General features: G+C 45.8%; 1 protein-coding gene and 1 pseudogene across 9 annotated transcripts in view; both read left to right on the forward strand.

Moving 5' to 3' along the window:
- The first annotated feature begins 1,662 nt into the window (after positions 1-1,662).
- Positions 1,663-18,307, forward strand: part of KCNC2 (potassium voltage-gated channel subfamily C member 2) — an 86,462-nt gene continuing 69,817 nt past the window's right edge. For 2 of the 8 annotated variants that reach the window (XM_083699251.1, XM_083699250.1), the window contains exons 1-2: positions 1,675-2,851; positions 4,076-4,814. In XM_083699251.1, the coding sequence (XP_083555377.1) occupies positions 4,095-4,814 (720 nt within the window). In that variant the 5' untranslated portion in view covers positions 1,675-2,851; positions 4,076-4,094. Of the gene's footprint in view, positions 2,852-2,886; positions 3,475-4,075; positions 4,815-18,307 lie in introns of those variants that run through there. The other 6 variants (XM_083699252.1, XM_083699255.1, XM_083699248.1 and 3 more) reach the window with 6 other exon arrangements.
- Positions 14,135-15,100, forward strand: LOC310825830 (nucleotide sugar transporter SLC35D2 pseudogene; annotated as a pseudogene). Its single transcript has one exon. The product of its transcript is annotated as a nucleotide sugar transporter SLC35D2 pseudogene (transcript).

Raw genomic sequence — 18,307 nt, forward strand, 5'->3', positions numbered from 1 at the left:
ACCCCTGGTGAATAAACCCACTTGTTTCGATCCAATGCCTAAGCCAATACCTTTTCATTGCTGTAATCAATAAAGTTGTGGCCTTTTCTAGCCCATTAACCTTATATCACGTGTCCTTGTGTCTTCCTTTCACTTCGCGGGGGTCGGGCCCTCGAACCACAACATTCCAGCACTGTTTTGCTGGCGTTAGCGGAACTTCCACTGTGTTATTGCTTTTGCTTTTGCCTCTCTCGCCAAGAAGACAAAGAGAGAGATGACAAGTTTTTTTGTCCTGATTTATGATTAATAAATCCGTAGTTGTAGTATGCTTCCACAAGCCTCACGCCTATTCTGTGTGTGCAGTTTGCTCTGCTAATATAGTGTGCCTTGGCTTTGAAGCCTGGGTCGCTGATTTACGTCGGAGCAGAGGCCGATGGGTCTTCACAGTGGGATGGCTGGAAGGAAACGACCCGGCTGGGGCTAGCCTGCTGTCCTTTCGACCCTCTGCATGCTGACACTTTATCCCTAGCAAATGATCTCCTTCAAATGTACAAAACAGAGCTCAAGAAATAATGTGAAGTTCAGGCTGTGTAACATCTTAGGGCATGCCCGTGGTATTTGCACACATTGCCTTTTGACTTCTTTTCTACTAAACTATCTTCTCTTGCCTGCATTCATTCCTTAGCATGTAGATTGTCCTGCGAAGGAAGATGGACTGAGTTAACCTGGTCAATATTGGTTTCATGTAGAAGCAGCTCACCATCATCTAAAAACTTTTAGGAGCTGCTAGTCTCCATATATCAGTTTCCTTGCTGCAAGAAATGTAGGCAGACATTTCATCATTGATTCCCCCTCCCTCCCCCCCATTATCTGTCAATGGAGCTTCCTATGTTTTGTCTTGTTGTACTTCTTTGTTTGGTAACTCTTCAAGGATAGTTCAAGCTGATCACTGAGATTTATTTTGTTTCTTGGTGAAAAATCAGCATCTTCCCTATCCTGGCCATAATAAGACAAATATACTTTACCAGTAAATGTGATTATAGTGTATAATCATAATTGTGAAATTCTCATAAGGGAGATTTTTAAAAGACAAGGACCTGCAAGATCATAGAAATAAAACTATAGCTATATATTTCTAGGAGCAGATTGGTTGCACCCCAAAAGCTTAAAACTTTGTTGCACAGATACAGGAGGTGTTTCTAATACTAGCAAATTGGGAGGAGTGAAGATGCACATAAATACAAAAACATGCAGATAAGCTGTAACCTGCAATGCAGTTATAGTCTTAGGTCTTGTTGAGGGTTAGCATTCTTTATAGATGTCAGGAATATGTGGCTGCTTCTCTTGGGATGTAGTCTGCCTACAATTGTATGTAGAGCAATCCAGTGAAAAATTGCATTTGCTTTTGAAATCTTGTGTATGCACTTGTAACGGTGGATTTAAAGATTTTCAGGCTTACTTGCACTGAGAAGGGACTTCAGATTCCCTACTTGATTCTGACTGTTATTAAGTGATCTCTACCTATTTTTACGCTGAATGAAAAATCACACCTCTTTGTTGTCCTTCAGCCTCCTTGGACTCTTAGGGCAAAACATCATATTAGGTAATGCGGGGTTGGCCCTCTGCTTTCTGGATAGTGGCTCTTCCTGATGTCAGATGATCTAGGTGAGCTTTTCTACCACCAAGGAAAGGACTACACGATCAGTGGGATGGGGTGTGTGCAAGTGTATTTATGATTACATCTGAAAGCAGTCTCATAACCCTTGAACAGATTCATTTTTTTGTGGATCATGGTGACACAATGGCTACCTAATGGGAAGCAGAGCTAGCCACTATATCCTTCTGTTCCAGGTACTTTTCAATGTGTTGTTGTTGTTGTTGTTTATAAAGAAAGATTTTGGAACCATTCTGTTCATGTTGAGCTCCCAGAGATTGTGGTGAGGTTGTGAAGGAACATTCTGTGGAGATGGGGTATAGTAGTGACACACAACAAACCTTAAAAGCGCTCCTGTGAGTGCAGTGAATAAGGAGGCAAGACTAGAAACAGAGGTCCATAGACACGAAACAACAACGTTCAGCCACATCCTTGTGTCTTTCCCCTCATCCTTGCTGTTGACTGCCATTGCACTTCCTACATCCAGAATTATTCTTCTAAAGCCTACTCCGTGTCACTGTCACCTGTAGCTAGGTGCCATCCTCACTGCTCCTGTCAGGTAAACAACTCTTCTCCAACCGGATGCTCTGCTTCCCTCGAAGTGAAATCAGCGCGTGAAAGGAGCGGAGGTGCATTCCTCAGAGATGGCTTTTGCGTCGCGTTTGGTCTGCTTTCAGCGATCGAAGCAATCGCGCAACCCGAGAAAACAAGGCTAATGGGGTCGCCTGCCACGTAATTGCGGGAGAATGGTGCTGAAGGGACAGCTCCCACCTCGCCTCTCTTGAAAGGCAGGGGAAGCCTTGGCAGCAGCGCTCCTTTCACCTTGGAGCTGGAGCGAGTGGAGAGGCGCTTAGATGGAGCAGCGCCGACTCCTTCAGACGCTTTGAGCCCACCCTGCCGAGGGCAACCTCGCCTACCCCCCCCCCCCAATGTTTTTGTGATGATTTTTCCTCCTCCGCGAAGCTAAAGCGTCTCCTCGATCTGGCACAATGACTGAAGAGAGGTTTCCTAGCAGCAGGTGGGGGCTGCTTCCCTTGCTTTCGGGGTTGGCAGTCAAGGGCGCTGGCATGGCCACCTGAAGATGGGAGGAGCGCCCCCCCTTCCCGGCTACAACAAGTAGTTCTTCGTTTGACACCAACACAACCGAGTCTGGAGGCAGCTGCGAAGGAAAGAGCGTTTGCAATGTGAAGAGCAGCCTCTTTCTCTCGTGTCACCAAGGTATGGGGAAGGATGGCATGGGGAGGGGGATAACCATAGCAGCGCATTTCTGATTACATCTGCTTCTCGGTCCTGAAATTAACCTGCACGCATAATCTGGCGAGGATGAGGAACGTAGAAATCTGCTGCTAAGGTTGCACGACAACAGATCCTATAGGGTGTGCCTGCTGCTGGATTTGGGAAGGCGGGGGGGGGGGGGAATGCAAAGTGTGTTTCGTTATCACTAGTCAATCCCAGATGTCTCCTGTAGATTTCTCTCCTAATAGATAGAAGATGGACAAAGGGCACCTCGTTTTAATTCCTCATGTTTGTCCAGACAACTTGAACGAAAGAATTCAGTGAGGAGGGATGAAGAGGGTTGACGAAGGTGACTACTGATTGCTAGCAAGGAGAAGCGGCTCTATTCCGGTGTGAGCCTTGGCTGTATTGGGGTGTTTGTGTGTGTGTGGAGGGAGGGGGCGCTTTGAGGCAGAGTCCGGATCATCTCAAGCGGAGGGAGGGCGAGGAGATGGAAGGATGAGGAAGAGCAGCCATCTGAAAGCAGGAGAGGCGAAGGCGGAAGGAGTGTGGGGCAAGGGGGCTGCTCCGGATTGTGCCCAGGGAAGAGCTGGAAGGAGCGCCAGGTTGGTTCCAGGGTCGTTGGCGGAGCAACTTTTCCCTTGAGCTGCGTTCTTTGCCACTGCTTGCGAGGAACTTAGACGGGAAACTTGAGGCTTCAGAGTCTAGGGCGGCCAAAAGGGATGGGACATGGGGTTGGGTTTTGTTAAGAAGAACGGCGGATATTGGGAGTGGGGGAGGCAAACGCGGGACAAGGGAAACGGAGGCAACAACATGGGGAAGTCCCTCTGGTGACCTGGCTCTGGGTTCCAGCAGGAAACGGTGTAGGTTGGGAAGAGCGCCCTCTCTTGGACAAGACCAGCAGGGGGCTGTAGGATCAGGACGGGTTGTACGTCTCTTCTCGAAGGGCTTCGCCCCTTCCCCTGAAGATGCAACTAGCTACCCTTCCCTTCCATGCCAGGTGCAACCTCTAGGAAGCTGCTACCCCTCCCTGCTACCTCCCATTCATATTTGGGGGCAATTATCACGTGGTGGTGGCCGTGGCCCCTCCCCCACTCTCCCATGGCAATCGACGTCTTCCTTTCCCCAGGCGGCCTAAAAATAGCCACCCTGCTCTGTTGCCTCTGGGCGCATCTCTCCTCCTTCTTCTCCTTTTCTCTCCCGCAGTCATGTCTGAGCCACAGAGATGGGGAAGCTCGAGGACCACGAGAGGGTGATCCTCAACGTCGGGGGCACGAGGCACGAGACCTACCGGAGCACCCTCAAGACGCTGCCGGGCACCCGCCTGGCTCTGCTGGCCTGCGAGTCCCCCGGCGGCGGGGAAGAGCACCAAGCGCCGCCCCTGCCGGCTCCCCCGCCGCCCCTGCCCGCCCCCAACCCGGGACCCAACCCGGGCGGAGGCAGCGGCGGCGGCGGCGCGGGCGGCCCCCTGGACGGCGCGGGCGGCAGTGCCTGGAGCCCGCGCAGCAATGGCGCCACGTGCTGCGAGTTCTTCTTCGACCGGCACCCGGGCGTCTTCGCCTACGTGCTCAACTACTACCGCACGGGCAAGCTGCACTGCCCCGCCGACGTGTGCGGGCCGCTCTTCGAGGAGGAGCTGGCCTTCTGGGGCATCGACGAGACCGACGTGGAGCCCTGCTGCTGGATGACCTACCGGCAGCACCGCGACGCCGAGGAGGCGCTCGACATCTTCGAGGCGCCCGACCTCATCACCGGGGAGCCGCCCGCCGAGCCCGACGACGACGAGCTGGCCGCCAAGCGACTGGGCATCGACGACGTGGGCGCCGCCGCCGCAGCTGCCGCCGCCCTCGGAGCCCCGCTCGACGGCAAGGGCGGCCGCTGGAAGAGGCTCCAGCCGCGCATGTGGGCGCTCTTCGAGGACCCCTACTCTTCCCGCGCCGCCAGGGTAAGGAGAGCGAGGCCGAGGCAGGGGGTGAGTGGGTGGAGGGGAGGGGAAGGTCCTGCCCCCCGTGCCCCCCTTAAAAACTCACCCACCAATCCTTCGAAGAAGGCTGCTGTGAGAGGAAGGGGCTGACAGAAACCAAGGCAGTCACAACCTGCAACCAGTGACCTGGGAGCAGGGTTGCCAACTTGAAGAAAATATTGGGGGGGGGGCAGGTAAGCCCCACCTCGCATAACCAATCACATGATGGGGAGCAATTGCACCATTTGAATGGTAATGTTCATCAACTTTGGGGTGCCCCATCCCCTCATATATTTTAATGGGGATCTTGGCCCCTAGAAGTTGGCTTCTCTTCCTAGGAGTAACCCGGGGAGAGCTTCCTTCAGGGTAAACATGCATAGAATCGAATACTTGTTGTTGCTGCTACTCCTATTCTTGTAACTTCTTCGTTATTATTATTATTATTAAGAGCAGTTATGTGTAGGTGGGTCCCATTGCGTTCTCACACATTCCCAGGTGTGTGTGAGACTGCCGCCTTTCTTAGTGCTCTTAACCATGTGAGATGCCTTATTGTTCCCATTTCACACAGTGGCATTAAGGGGGCTGAAATGAGGCGGGCCACAGGTAAGAGGCCTTCTCAAGCATGTGTTTTAGGTGAACTCCCTCATATGGGGGGGAGAGAGAATTGGTCCATGGAGAGCAATAATTGACATGAATAGATGTACTTGCCATGGGCAGTGGCGTATTAGTATGGAGTGGTGCTAGTGGTGAATGACAGCAGTTGCCCTGTTAACACTATATGGAAAGGGCTGGTGCATGAATTCTTTATCCATAGAGTGTGTCACATCTTCCCCCACTCCTTTACTTATCAAAGGCCTTGGGGCTCTGTCAGTGCCACGAGATGTGAACCCAAGTCTTCCATATGGAAGGCCTGCTCATGGTTCACCAGCTGAATGGGCTTGATGGTGATCTTGGATGGAAGAATGTCTTGTAGTAACTGACAAAACAGGAAGGGAGCCTAGAAGGCAGGTCTTCCATGCAAACTGAGAGCATGCAGCCACTACTGTCTCCAATACCAGCAGGCCTTAGCTGCCTCAGAGGCATGAAAATGAGGGTCAGTTCTCCCCAGTTTTCTGTTTGTATCTGTAGATTTGTCATCTATAAGATGGTTTCCTGAATGGCGCTGATACACCAGTGAGAAAAGTTTAATCAGAATAGAGTTTCTATCCAACTTTCTCATAAAAACTAACCTTGGTTGAATATAATTGCCAGCTTAATGCTAAATCTGGCTCCCCCTATTGTGTGATTCTTTCTATTATGCATGAGCACACTCTTGAAATGCCCATCTGAAAGATAGTACACCATTTAAGAGCAGCTGTATGGAAGCAACAGGATGCTATGTGCATGTCTGAAGTTGCCTTGTGTTTCTGTGATCCAACAAGCCGTATCAATGAAGCAGGGCACTTTAGCTTACAGGGTTTGCTTGGGGGAAAGCCTCCTGAAAAAGCAGATAGCAAGTCCTGATTTTGGTACAGAGAGTCAGGGTTGCCTACATTGGTCTTGGCTTGGTCATTGTCTGCTGTGTGGATCAGTGGAGCTCAAGGCAGAAGGAAGTACACCAGACCACCGAACAGCAAGGACTGGAAATACTGAAACAGTGTTCTCAGTTCCCCAAACTAAGGCTGTCAGGGTGTGCCTTGGGGACAAAGTATATATAGATACCTGTCGGTTCTTTGGGGTCCATTTAAAAAATCTGTTTTGGATCCGGATGTTTGAATGAATGTAGAATAAATGTCTGAGGTTACATTTGCATAGCTTCTCTGCAATACGAGTAGGCTTTCATTAGTTTTATTCAATGCTTGTGTCATTTTTTACTACATTTTAAACTGCAAAGTTATTTTACGGCTCCTGTGTCTTAATTTGTCTGTTTCATAGATAAGAAACTGAGGCTGATAGGTAGTGAAAAACAGTGGCACCTGTACGGAGCTGGAATTTTTACAGCAGGATACATGCTCCTCTGCTTAATGGCCTGGTTCATCTGACACAGTCAAGCAAAGTATGGTTTATTGGGACCATGGGGGCTCCTGAAGATGAGCTTGCAGCTGCTTTCCTCCTCCCTGGTCCCATTTACTGTTGCACCACAGTGAGTTAACCCAAGGTTGGTCTTAGCGTGTCATCTGAACTAGGAGGACTTGTGGTTAATTTCTCCTCAATAGCCATGCACTGTAACCAAGAAGCAGAAAGAACCAGGAGGGAGTCAAGCAGCTACAAGCTACTCTCCAGCAGCCAGCACCTTTATGCGTTCCCAGTACTAAGGTTACCAGATTTTTTTTTCAATGAATCTGGGGACACTTTTCAACTTCCTACTAAATAGATGGATTTTGTCAGGGGACTGATTTGTAAATCTGGAGACTGTTCCTCAGAAATGGAGATGTCTGGTAACCTTACAGTAAACCATAGCTTGGCTTGCTATGCTTTGTGAACGAGGCCATTGTCCATAACAGTACATTTCCCAATTTCCAAGAACACATTTGTTAAACCAAAAGCAGCCCATTTTAGTGGGCAAACAGCAGGGGAAAGAAGAAGAGCTGCTTAACCCTTTCTCTTCAGGCTGTTTTCCCACTCAAAATTTTCACTCAAAATGGATGTTTTCCCATCCATGCTGCTCTTCCTTCTGTGGAGGAAAATGATATTTTATATATCCTTGTCCACATGTACAAGGAGGATATAGTGGGTGGTATTAATGAAGTTTTACTCAAGAGTTGATCTACAGAAATTAATGGACCTAACCTAGCCATGTTTTTTTTTATAAATTTAACTTAGTTGAATGCCACCCAGTGTATATATACACAGTGTAGTGCATATATAGAGTATAACAAACACATTTCTGTTAAAGAATAGATGCTTGGACATCTTTGTCTAGTGGGGAATATATATGTTGTTATTTGGTGACGTGAGCAGTACAGGTATCTGTAACACAGTCAGACTGCTTGTCTTTTGATCATGGCCAAAGAAGAATAGGAATGCATGCAGCCCTTGAGACCGAGACTAGATATGTTGACTTGTTCTTCACTTGATCAGCATGTATCTTTGAAATCATGCTCTTCATTCTGCTGTACGGTTGTTTGCTTGAATGTTAACTCAGTCTATAGTACCTCATATTGAAATGCAGGGTTTGTCCATTTATCCTGCATTGAACTGTGTATTGGAAAGCTTATTCTCCATCTTTAAAATGATGTGGTGGCATAAAGGAATGGGTAGCATTGGATTTGGGCTGCTGAGATGAAGGTTGTAATATCTCCGCAGACACAAAGTTCTGTGGGTGACCTTGCTGCAGTCTCTTTGCCTGACCTTTCTCAGAGGGTTGTTGCAATAGTAGAAAGTGTATCTGAAGCCCTTGGAGGAGAGACAGGATGCATTTATCTGATATTTATCACATTTCTTTTTGTATTGCATTACTATGTTATTGATAGTTACCTGGAGCACCAAGCAAGGAAAAAGCAGAGTATTAAAAATATTCAGAGAACCGTTAGAAATAAGAATTGTGAAGGACTTTTCACGTTAAGGTCCCATTCCATAAACCAGATTTAGGTTAAAAGTCTTATACCTCTTACCTGAAAGGAAACCATGTTGAACACAGTGTGACTTTTTTCTGAGTAAACATGTATAGCAATGCTGCTTTTCTTATGGTGCCTTCCAGATGTTGTTGGAATACAATTCCCATAATCTGTGACCATTGGCCATGCTGGCTGAGCTTGGTCAGAACTGGAATCCAACAACATCTGGAGAGTATTGCTTTTGTACTGGCTATTGCCCGCATTGTAAGCTGTGAAATGCATCAATAGTGGAATTGATGTAAATAAAATTTCAGGCTGAAACGTTTCTTACTCTTTCTTTCTCAGGGCCCCACTCCCAATGGCAATTTTCTCACTAAAACATTTTCAGGAGAAAAGCTCAAGTACTTTAGGAGGAGGTTCTTATCCTGAAATGGTTGTCCTAAAGAGCTGTCAGTATGGTGCTTGGCAGTATGAGAAGTCTAGAAGTATGAGAAAGTAGGTTAGTAGAGTAAACTCAGAACTGCATACTGTGTTACACCATCTGTGTTGTTTTAGTCCATGGATAACCTGATAGAATTATCTAGGTCTAAAGTCTTTTAGGGCTTCATCATTGCTGGTTTTTCACATGGCTTCAGTTACTGCCTCCTCACCTGTAGGTTTACTGGGTAGGAAGCATAACAACAACAACAAAAATACTCCTTTTGTTATAATACATAAGGTTTCCAAAGAGCAATATATGCAGGCAGCTGGACCTCAAATGGATCAGCTGTTTGAATGGATGTTGGTGAATTGTGGGCAGTTGCTACAGGAAGATAAAAGCAGCAGCAAAATGACAGCACAAAGTCCCAGTGCTGTGTTTGGCTTACAGTAGCCTTTTAGGGGCATCCTATAAAGATGGTTATGGGCCTACAGTGATGTAACATTGTGTGTGTGGGGGGGGGCACGGGGTGGTTGTCCCAGGCAAAAAATTGTTAGGGACACAAAATTTCCACACCTAGTGGTACCTAGTGGAAGCTGCACGCTTCCGTTGCTAGGCTTGGTTGAAAATGGTTTCTCCATGTGAACCAGGAAGTGATCTTTCCAGACAACGGAACAACTCTCCTTTGCCTATCACTGCAGTTGTGATTTCCTGGGTGACACTGAGGCAGTTGAATCCACATGTGTACTCTGTTTGTTTTTCCTACCACCCCTCCCTCCATGTGGTCCCAGCCTCTGGCAACCCACACTATGTGTGTGCCTTTTATAGATGCAAATAAGTAAAAGAGAACCGCTGTTGAAAGCAGGACTTTCAGAATCACTTCCTCCTATGGCAGCAAGCACAATACTACTGGCTTCATCTGGCCAGGACATACCGTAGTTGGTTGCATTGGTAACACCCACCCACCTCTTAAGTTTTTTTTAAAGCAGACCCCTCAGCATATTACTATTTAGTTACTTTATTTCACCTGTACAAGAAGCAGGATCCACTTTCTTGCACCATGAGTACAGTGCCCATGCTCAGAGTACTTGATAGGACTCAATAGGACCCAGTTCCCCTCCCACCACTACTTATGCTCACAAGTGCAGCAGGATGTTAGGCTGAGTAGGAGATACACATGTGCCTCTTGCATTCCCATCTGGCCATCTCTCTCTGTGCCTTGTAAATGCTCCAGCTGCATGAGGCTACGGACAGCACACACAGACCTCCCTTTCCCTCTAACATCCTGTTGTGTGACCTCTATGTTTGCCTGTCTGCACACCTGGATGAATGGATGGAAATAAACCAGGCTATGTTTGCTACTGGGATGCAGAGCCCTCAGTGTGAGAGCATTGTGTTCAGTGTGTTCTCAGCTATTGATGATACAGATGTCTTCTATCAGGAACTTATTACTAAACTGCCTCCAGTAAATAAATATGGAGAACTACTTTGTCACTATGGTAAGAGAAGCCCGCTCAACTTATTTAGAAAACAATATATTAGCATAAGCTATCAAGTTCCAGCCACGCTATTTGAAAATAATGGCTCTTTAGGGACAGTTTGCTACATGAAAGAGAAGTGAAAAGGTTTTTGATTAAACATCAAGCATGGCAATAAAGCTCTTTTGCTGACATTTCTATTCTGTTTTATCCGTTTTCCAAAGGTGGTATGAATCATTGTGAGAGGACTGTAATAGTTGCCTTTTGGAACAATCCTGCAGTGGTGTGAGAGGATGGCAGCTGGAGGACTGGCTGACACCTGTTGCTTAATAAGTTTAGAAATGCAAGAAAAATGGAGTCAGTCGGCCTAATATTTTGATGGTAACTGTGTGAAAAAGATATGTGAAAAAGGTAACATAAGAGATATTTCATTCCCCCCCCCCTGCCCAGCATCTGCAATTCTCCCTTCTAGAGCAGCACTGTCTAGTCCTCCTCTTGTTTCCATGGAAACAGGTCAGCTTCTGGCTTCTTCTTTTTAATTGAAAACAGCATCCCTCTGCCATTTATTTAAACATTTCCGCATTGTTCTGACATAAACATCACATAGATGATGTGTGCTGCCATTTCAGATGATGGTTGTGTGTGAATGCATGTACATATGTGCACATTCCGCTGTGGTGGAATAACCCAGAGAACACCTTCAAAGTCACTATTCAGTCATAATCTGCATTAGTGTGGCTGGGAGCAGAAGTTGGCTCCAAATTGTAATGCTCACATATGCAGCAACTGATAAATAAAGTGTGGGCTTCCTTTTCGTTTGGAAAGCTTCACCGACAACATTATGTTCTGCTTTTTTTTAATGTTTCAACACTGTTTATACTTTCACTGTTCATGTTTCAACACTTGTTTATACTTAAATATTTTTAATTAAAAAAAGAAAAGAAAGCATATCTGGGAATGGGGTCTCTGAAATGGATGGCTACAAAGATTGCTTGGAGAAATTCCAGTCTGTTGCCAAAGATCAGGCACTTACTTGGAATATTGGGATACATACAGCAAAGAGGAGATGATGGGGGGTGTGTGTGGAAAAATTCCACCTGCTTCATTGCTCAGGTGTGTAGAAGGGTAATTCTGGGACCTAGAATTCTGAATATTTTTCCAGCTTTTATAACCAGCATATTGAAAGCTATGTTTAGATAGTAAGCTGCCATCCTCAGGTTTCTCAACAATCCAGAATAGAATACTTTTATGGTGAAGGAAATCAGCCCTGAGTGCTCACTGGAAGGACAGATCGTGAAGCTGAGGCTCCAATACTTTGGCCACCTCATGAGAAGAGAAGACTCCCTGGAAAAGACCCTGATGCTGGGGAAAGATGGAGGGCACAAGGAGAAGGGGGTGACAGAGGACGAGATGGTTGGATAGTGTTCTGGAAGCTACCAGCATGAGTTTGACCGAACTGTGGGAGGCAGTGGAAGTCAGGAGTGCCTGGCATGCTCTGGTCCATGGGGTCACGAAGAGTCGGACACGGCTAAATGACTAAACAACAACAACCACAACAACAACAACAACAACAATGGTGAAGCTATTTACTTCTTGTTTTGGTGAGCTACTTTTGACAAAATCTATAGTCATGTAAAATAAAAAAAAAAACATGATTGTACATTCTGTGTGGTAGCCAGATTCTCAACCTAGACACTGTTACTGCATGTCTTCCCCTTTTCTGTCTGAAGTGCTCCACAGTATCTCTCTGCATTTAGTTTTCAGATTGACAGGTTAATTCACTGCCTTGTCTTTTCGCTAACAGAAACTTCTGCATGCTCTCAACAGGGATTCCTCTCCAATCATATAAGTCTACTGCTTAGTTTTTTGGGAATAATGATTCTGGAAAGTATGGGGCATGTTATAATTACTGCCTTACCTATAATCCGTTCCCAGGGCTAGCCAGGAGTGGGAACTGCTCTTTAAACCAGTGTTGCTACTGGCCATGTCTAGAGTGGAGTCACCTCAACTTCTTTATAAGATAGACTTGCCCACCAAGAGATACCTAGGATGTTCTCTGACGAGAGCTGCCCTGAGAGAACCAATTTCCAGTTGGAAGGTGGGCATACCAGATGAGGTGAATGGCCAAATTTGCAATTTTATGACTGGAAGACATGCAAGTGACTTTGGCTGAAGGGGGTGGCTTTAGCCAGCAATTCTGTTTAAAAAGATACTACTTTTTATAGGCTTGGGCACATGTGTATGGTTACGATTCCTTTCACTCCCATGTCTTGTTGAGATCAGGCAATGTAGGGTTTCTGCTGACTACACATATGCATTGAGGAGAACTTAAAGCTGCAGAATTTTCAACATGGTGTGCCCAACACTTGAATCTCAACATTTTTTTTTTTTTTTAAACTAAGCAGCTGGGAGTCAGGGGTGGAAGGGAAGGAAGAATATTGGATTAAGATAAGTAGCCTTGGGGGAGAAGGTGTGTCATCTTCACCTCTTTGCTCTTTCCCCAGATGACATTCCCCTACCTCAAGTTTCTATTAGGTGCGGGGGGGGGGGGGGAGGGGAGAATGAGGACAGTATTGGTTCCTATCTGTTTTCTCCAGTGGGACAAATAGCAGCTTCATGGGAAACTGCCTTTTACTAGATCAGACTATTTATCCATCTAGCCAAGTATTGCCTGCTTTGAGTGGCAATGAATGGAATCTGGGACCTCCTGTGTGCTCAGCCAATGTGCTCTGCTATTGTTCCCCCACTGCGATCCCCCAAAATCCATGCTGGGCTTCCTTCCAACCCTCTGGAGCAATTTTGGGCACTGTGGGGGGTGTGCACAGCGAAAGGAGAGGGTGAAAAAGTATGTTGTGCAAGCGGAAGTCGTACTGCTTGTGCATTGATTCAGTTAAATTCTGCTAAACATTTCCAAATGCTACATGCCTTTTTGCTCAAATACAAATACAGCAGAGGACAGGTTCTGACTATTAACCTCATTTTGTTCCTTAATGAACACTAATTGCAAGATGAGCCAATTTGTAAGCCATTTAAGCAACAAATATCAAAGGATGCATAACATGATGACCACACACTCAACTATTTAGTCTGGTCCAGCTGTCACAACAAACCAAAGATGTGCTGTATCAAACCTTGAGCTCTCCCCTTTTCTCCTTATTTCTGCATGAGGCGAGAAAGTTTAGAAGACCTGACTAGGCAGTCAGGATGTTGTGGGGAAAGATGGTCCTTTAAATATCATGTTCCTCTTTGACCATTTGAACTGGGTTTGGAAACAGGCAGGGCGTCAGTGAAGATGCTGTAATATTGGAGTTGCATATGCATGCACCAGTCCAAATTCTTGCTGAGGCCCTGCGTACCAGCTTGTGGCAGCCCAATGTAGAGCATACTGTAGCATTCCAACCAGGATGTTAATCAGGCGTGTGCAGTGTCCTTTACCAGGAAAGTGTCCCTAGTGACAACCACCATTGGAAGATCCAGGAACAAAGCTGGATCAATCAGTAAACGCAGGATGCAACCCTGCCTGGTTCTTCAAGGGGGACTACACATCTGCTGGAAATAGGTTGTATGATGAGTCCAGCCCATTCAAGGATCTGAAGTATTTTGCTGGTTCCATAGTAAATGGAATTCCATGGAAGTCATGCTCCCTTGGTTTCATGTTGTTTTTGATTCTTGGTCTTGGTTTTTATTCTCCTACAAACCCCTTTTGTAGATCTTCAGGTGACATGCCTCAGGTTTTGAGAACTTTCTCTGTTAAGCAAAAATGTTAATCAGCCCCTTTGGTGAGGAGGGGCTGTGGTGGCCTGCCAGAGTGGCGGGGATGCCATCTGGTATGGCCAACAGATTGGGGCTTGTTGCCGCACATGCCAAGAAATGAAAGGCAGACAAGAGGAAGAGGAGTCGCTCACTTCTGCTGCCACTGCCGCCACCCCTTCCTCTCTGTTCAAGCTAATTTCTGCCCTCTTCTTTGGAATCTGCCCTTTCTTCATCCTTCTGGTAAACAAGGTGGGGCTGATTGATTGCAGATTCCCATCTCCAGTGCAACTTGGAGCAGGACAGCACTATTCTAATGTAAAAAATAAAATAAAATCATTCATTTCCCTGATTTTGGTAAGGTTACCCCCATGAAGCTGTTTCTACTTCCTCTGATTTAGGTTGGAAATCATTTAAGTGGATTATCAAGCACAAGCAAGGATAAGTTTGCCAATGTTTACAGTCCTTAGGAAGTTTATCATTCCTTTTACATTACTGCTGGAAGTCATTATTCTTGGGAAGCACTATCCTTTGAGCATTCTAATTAGCCTGTTTGCAATTATCCTTGGGGCTTTCAAAGCAGCAGGATCATATCTAGCTTTCAGCATGGAAGGCTATGTGTCTGTGTTGTTGAACACAGTAAACGGTGTTTACACAAAACAAAAAATTGACCCAAAGGAGCTGGGAAAATATGAAGTCATTTTTTTTAATATCGCCTGCTTTACTGTAATTCCTACAGTTCTCATAAGCTTCATCATGGGAGACCATGAAAGCTACTGATTTCAAGCAATGGACAAATGTTTGATTTATCTTTCAATTTCTTCTTTCCTGTTTTCTGGGGTTTCGTCTGATGTATTCTACAGTCCTCTGCAGCCATTATAATTCTGCCCTCACAACCATGGTGGTCGGTGCTATAAAAAATGTGTCCTCCATGTTGTAATGCTAATTGGCAAAGGGCATCTCTTTTCCATGCTGAAATTCATAGGACTCCATATCTGCATGGCAGAAAGGCTAAGATACTCATTTCTAACAAATGGCTGTCCTAAGAGCTCCACAGATGAAGAAAAAGCAGATGCCAAGAGCTAGCAAAAGCAAAAGGCAAGGGAAGCTGTAAGGATGTAGGCGCCTGTAGAAGTTCCACACACACATGCAGAATTGGCTGTGGAGTGGAAGTTCTTCCTCACCTCGCATTACAGTCCATGTGAGCCAAGTCATGATCTTGGACAGCTGGGAACAGTTGTCTTCAGGCATGTAGCCAGACTAATCACAGTAGATGGATGGATAGCAGGGCTTGGGTATTTCTCTGTTCCTTCCACTGAAAACCTTTGCACTTGGTCAAATCCAGGGGCCTTGCTCAATGTTTTTGCTATCAAGGGCGTTGATTCACCATCTCCCTCAGAATGCCTATGGTTGTGGGCTCCTGGGTAGGTTCAGATGAACAGTTTAAAACTCCTTGGCAGTGACAATTACAGTGAATAAGTGTCTCCAGACTTGTCTAAGGAGGGGTGGGGTTGGAAAGAAGCTGACAGTGTTACCATTTTACTGTGCAGACTTTGTACATATTTCTCTCATGTTTGTACAATAGGCTGCACAGCTATCTGCCCAATATTTCTTTTCCCTGAGCAGCATGGAAAGGAGTTGGCAAATCTAGCTGCCAATATATATATCTATATTCTCCTTAAATTGGGCAGAAGCAGGTAGTCTGAAATAGTTGCCTGAACCAGCACAATAATAACTGTGTCTGAGATCAAACCTGGTGATTACCACAGAAACACTCGCTTTTGTTGCTTGGTTTGCTTTGATTTTCGTTAAGTATTTTAAGGATAAGATTCATATGAAATGATGTGCCAAGTAAAAATATAATTGAAAGAGTCAGTTACTTCTAGAATTCTAATAATAAATAATAACACTCAGATTTGTTTTTGTGTATAAGACATATACTACATGCATTAAACTGCTGTCATTTGAGTTGGAGGAAAAAAATATATGGCTTTTCATTATGATTCATTGCTTTTTCTACCACTTCTGCAAAACCTAGTATACAAGAAGTGAAAATGTGTTTTTTAAATTTATCATACCTTCCTGCCTTTCCTCCAAGTAGTTGAAATGAAGCATACATGGTTCTACAAAAACAGTATGTATGTCATTCACATCTTTCCTTTTGAATGTACGCTAATAATCAAGTTGACTGTAATTATAAAAATGGTGGGGGTGGGGGTGGATACAGCTCTCTAGAAATTATCCTTATTCTTCTGCTGTTGTGAATACTTCCAGTCTGTGTGTATAGTGGGTCCCCAGCCTACGTGAAGGTTCAGTTCTGGAGGTTCATGCAAAAAGCAAAATCAAGTAAAGCCAGGAAACCTTTGGAACTGCCCCTCCATGCAACAAGTGGGCCTTGGCCTCTGCTTTGCTTAATGGGCTCTGGAAAGGTTGTGTGAAGGTCCTGAGATGCTACCAGGGCTCCTTGCATGGCTTTCCCAGAGCCTAGTAAGCAAGGCGGGAGCCTCAGAAAGCACAAACTACCACAGAAAGAGATTTTAAGCCCTCTACCTTGCTTACCGGGCTCTGGGAAGGTCGCAAGAGATCTCAGACGGCCCCTTCTGGCTCCCCTCCCATTCTCCATTTACCCACCATCCACCTAAAGCTGCAGTCGCCTAAGTAAATTATGCATAAGTTGCAGGACCACTGTATTTTTAAAGCTGCTGACCGGGGTATTGTCTTCAAAGTGCCATATATTGTTGATGCTACAGTTGGTTCTGGTCCATTGGAGGCTCCTTGAACACCACTGAATTACACCTTGTAAGATCACTTTTGGTTGTTGCAGCCTGCGAATGTAGACAGGATGCTTGTGGCAGTGACAGTGTGCCCTCTTGATCCCTGCTCACCATGGCTGGAGCAGGCTCATAGCTTTCAGGTACTCCAGGGTCCAACACTGTCACTTGAAGCCCAGGTTGCCTTGGTGGCTAGGCGTGTCTGTTTCTAGCTATGGCTTCTTTACCAGCTTGTATGGCCCTTTTTGGACAGAAATGACTTGGCATGGTACTCCATGCTCTGGTGACTTCCAGATTGGATTACTGCAATGTAAACTGCATGAGGCTGGCCTTGAAGCCAACTTGGAAACTTCAGCTGGTCTCTATTACTGTCTTGGGTTGACTTTAGAACTTGTATAACCTGCTTTAAACCCTTGGAAGCCCCAAACGACTTCGGCCCCAAATATCCGAAAGACTGCTTCCTTCCCTACCAAGCCTCCTTGGTGTTAATATCAGCAAAGGGGGTTCTCTTGATAGTTCCATCTCAGAAGTTTGGGTGGCGGTTGCCTTCTCAGGGCATTCTCTGTGGAAGCCCCTAAGTTATGGAATTCCCTCCCCACAGAGGCACACACCTGGCTTCTTCACTATACAGCTTTTGACTGACGATGCACCTCTTGATGCTGTCCTTTGGCACCAACAGCAGAATGCAGTGCTAAATGACTAATTGGAGCAGATGGCCAATGCAACACATCGGCTAAAACATTGGGTGCCCATATGCTACTTAGTTAGGCTCAAGGCTGATATACAAAGTCCTGAACAACATGGGCTCAGGACTCCTTAAAGCCCACAGGAGCCTTTATATCCCAGCTTGTTCACTGAGACCAACCAAAGGAACAGTGTTCGTTGTCTCCCAGCTAGTGTTAGAGAAGCCCAACAGGCATCCACTAGAAGTTGGGCATTTATTGCCATTGGTCGCATGCTACAGAATACACTTCTAGAAGTGAGTTGGAAGTCATAATTGATTTTTATTTTCAGGAATCTCTTCAGGACTTTTTTTTTATGCTGACAGGCCTGTGTAGCTGTTTGAAATGTTTTTCCACTGGTCAACAGGGGAACCATCTTCTGAAGCACATTGAGGGGCCCCAATGTGATGTCCTGACACCACACACATGTGATGTTGTGCAGTGTCCCTCTGTGCCCAGCTCCAACAATAGGGAGTCCCAGATCCCCCCCAAAATATTTTGAGGGACCCACATTGCCTCGGCCCCCTGGAACCAGCACCTATGCTGGCCAGTCATTTTATTGATTGTGTTGGGTGGTTTTCAACATTTGTCCCTTTCAGAATAGACCTATTGCCATGACGACCTTAGGTTAATTAATTTCAATGGGTCTGCACTGCGTTGCACTTAGTTGAATACAACCCCCTGTTTTTAATGATGTGTTATTGCTGTGTACTGCCCTGATATTGCAGTTTATAAATACCTTTATAAACAAATAATACTATAAAACATTGTTTAGAATTGTAGGAATGAGCTTGCACAAG

This window comes from Podarcis gaigeae, assembly GCF_964106915.1.
Source record: "Podarcis gaigeae genome assembly, chromosome: 10".
Taxonomy (NCBI): Eukaryota; Metazoa; Chordata; class Lepidosauria; order Squamata; family Lacertidae; genus Podarcis; species Podarcis gaigeae.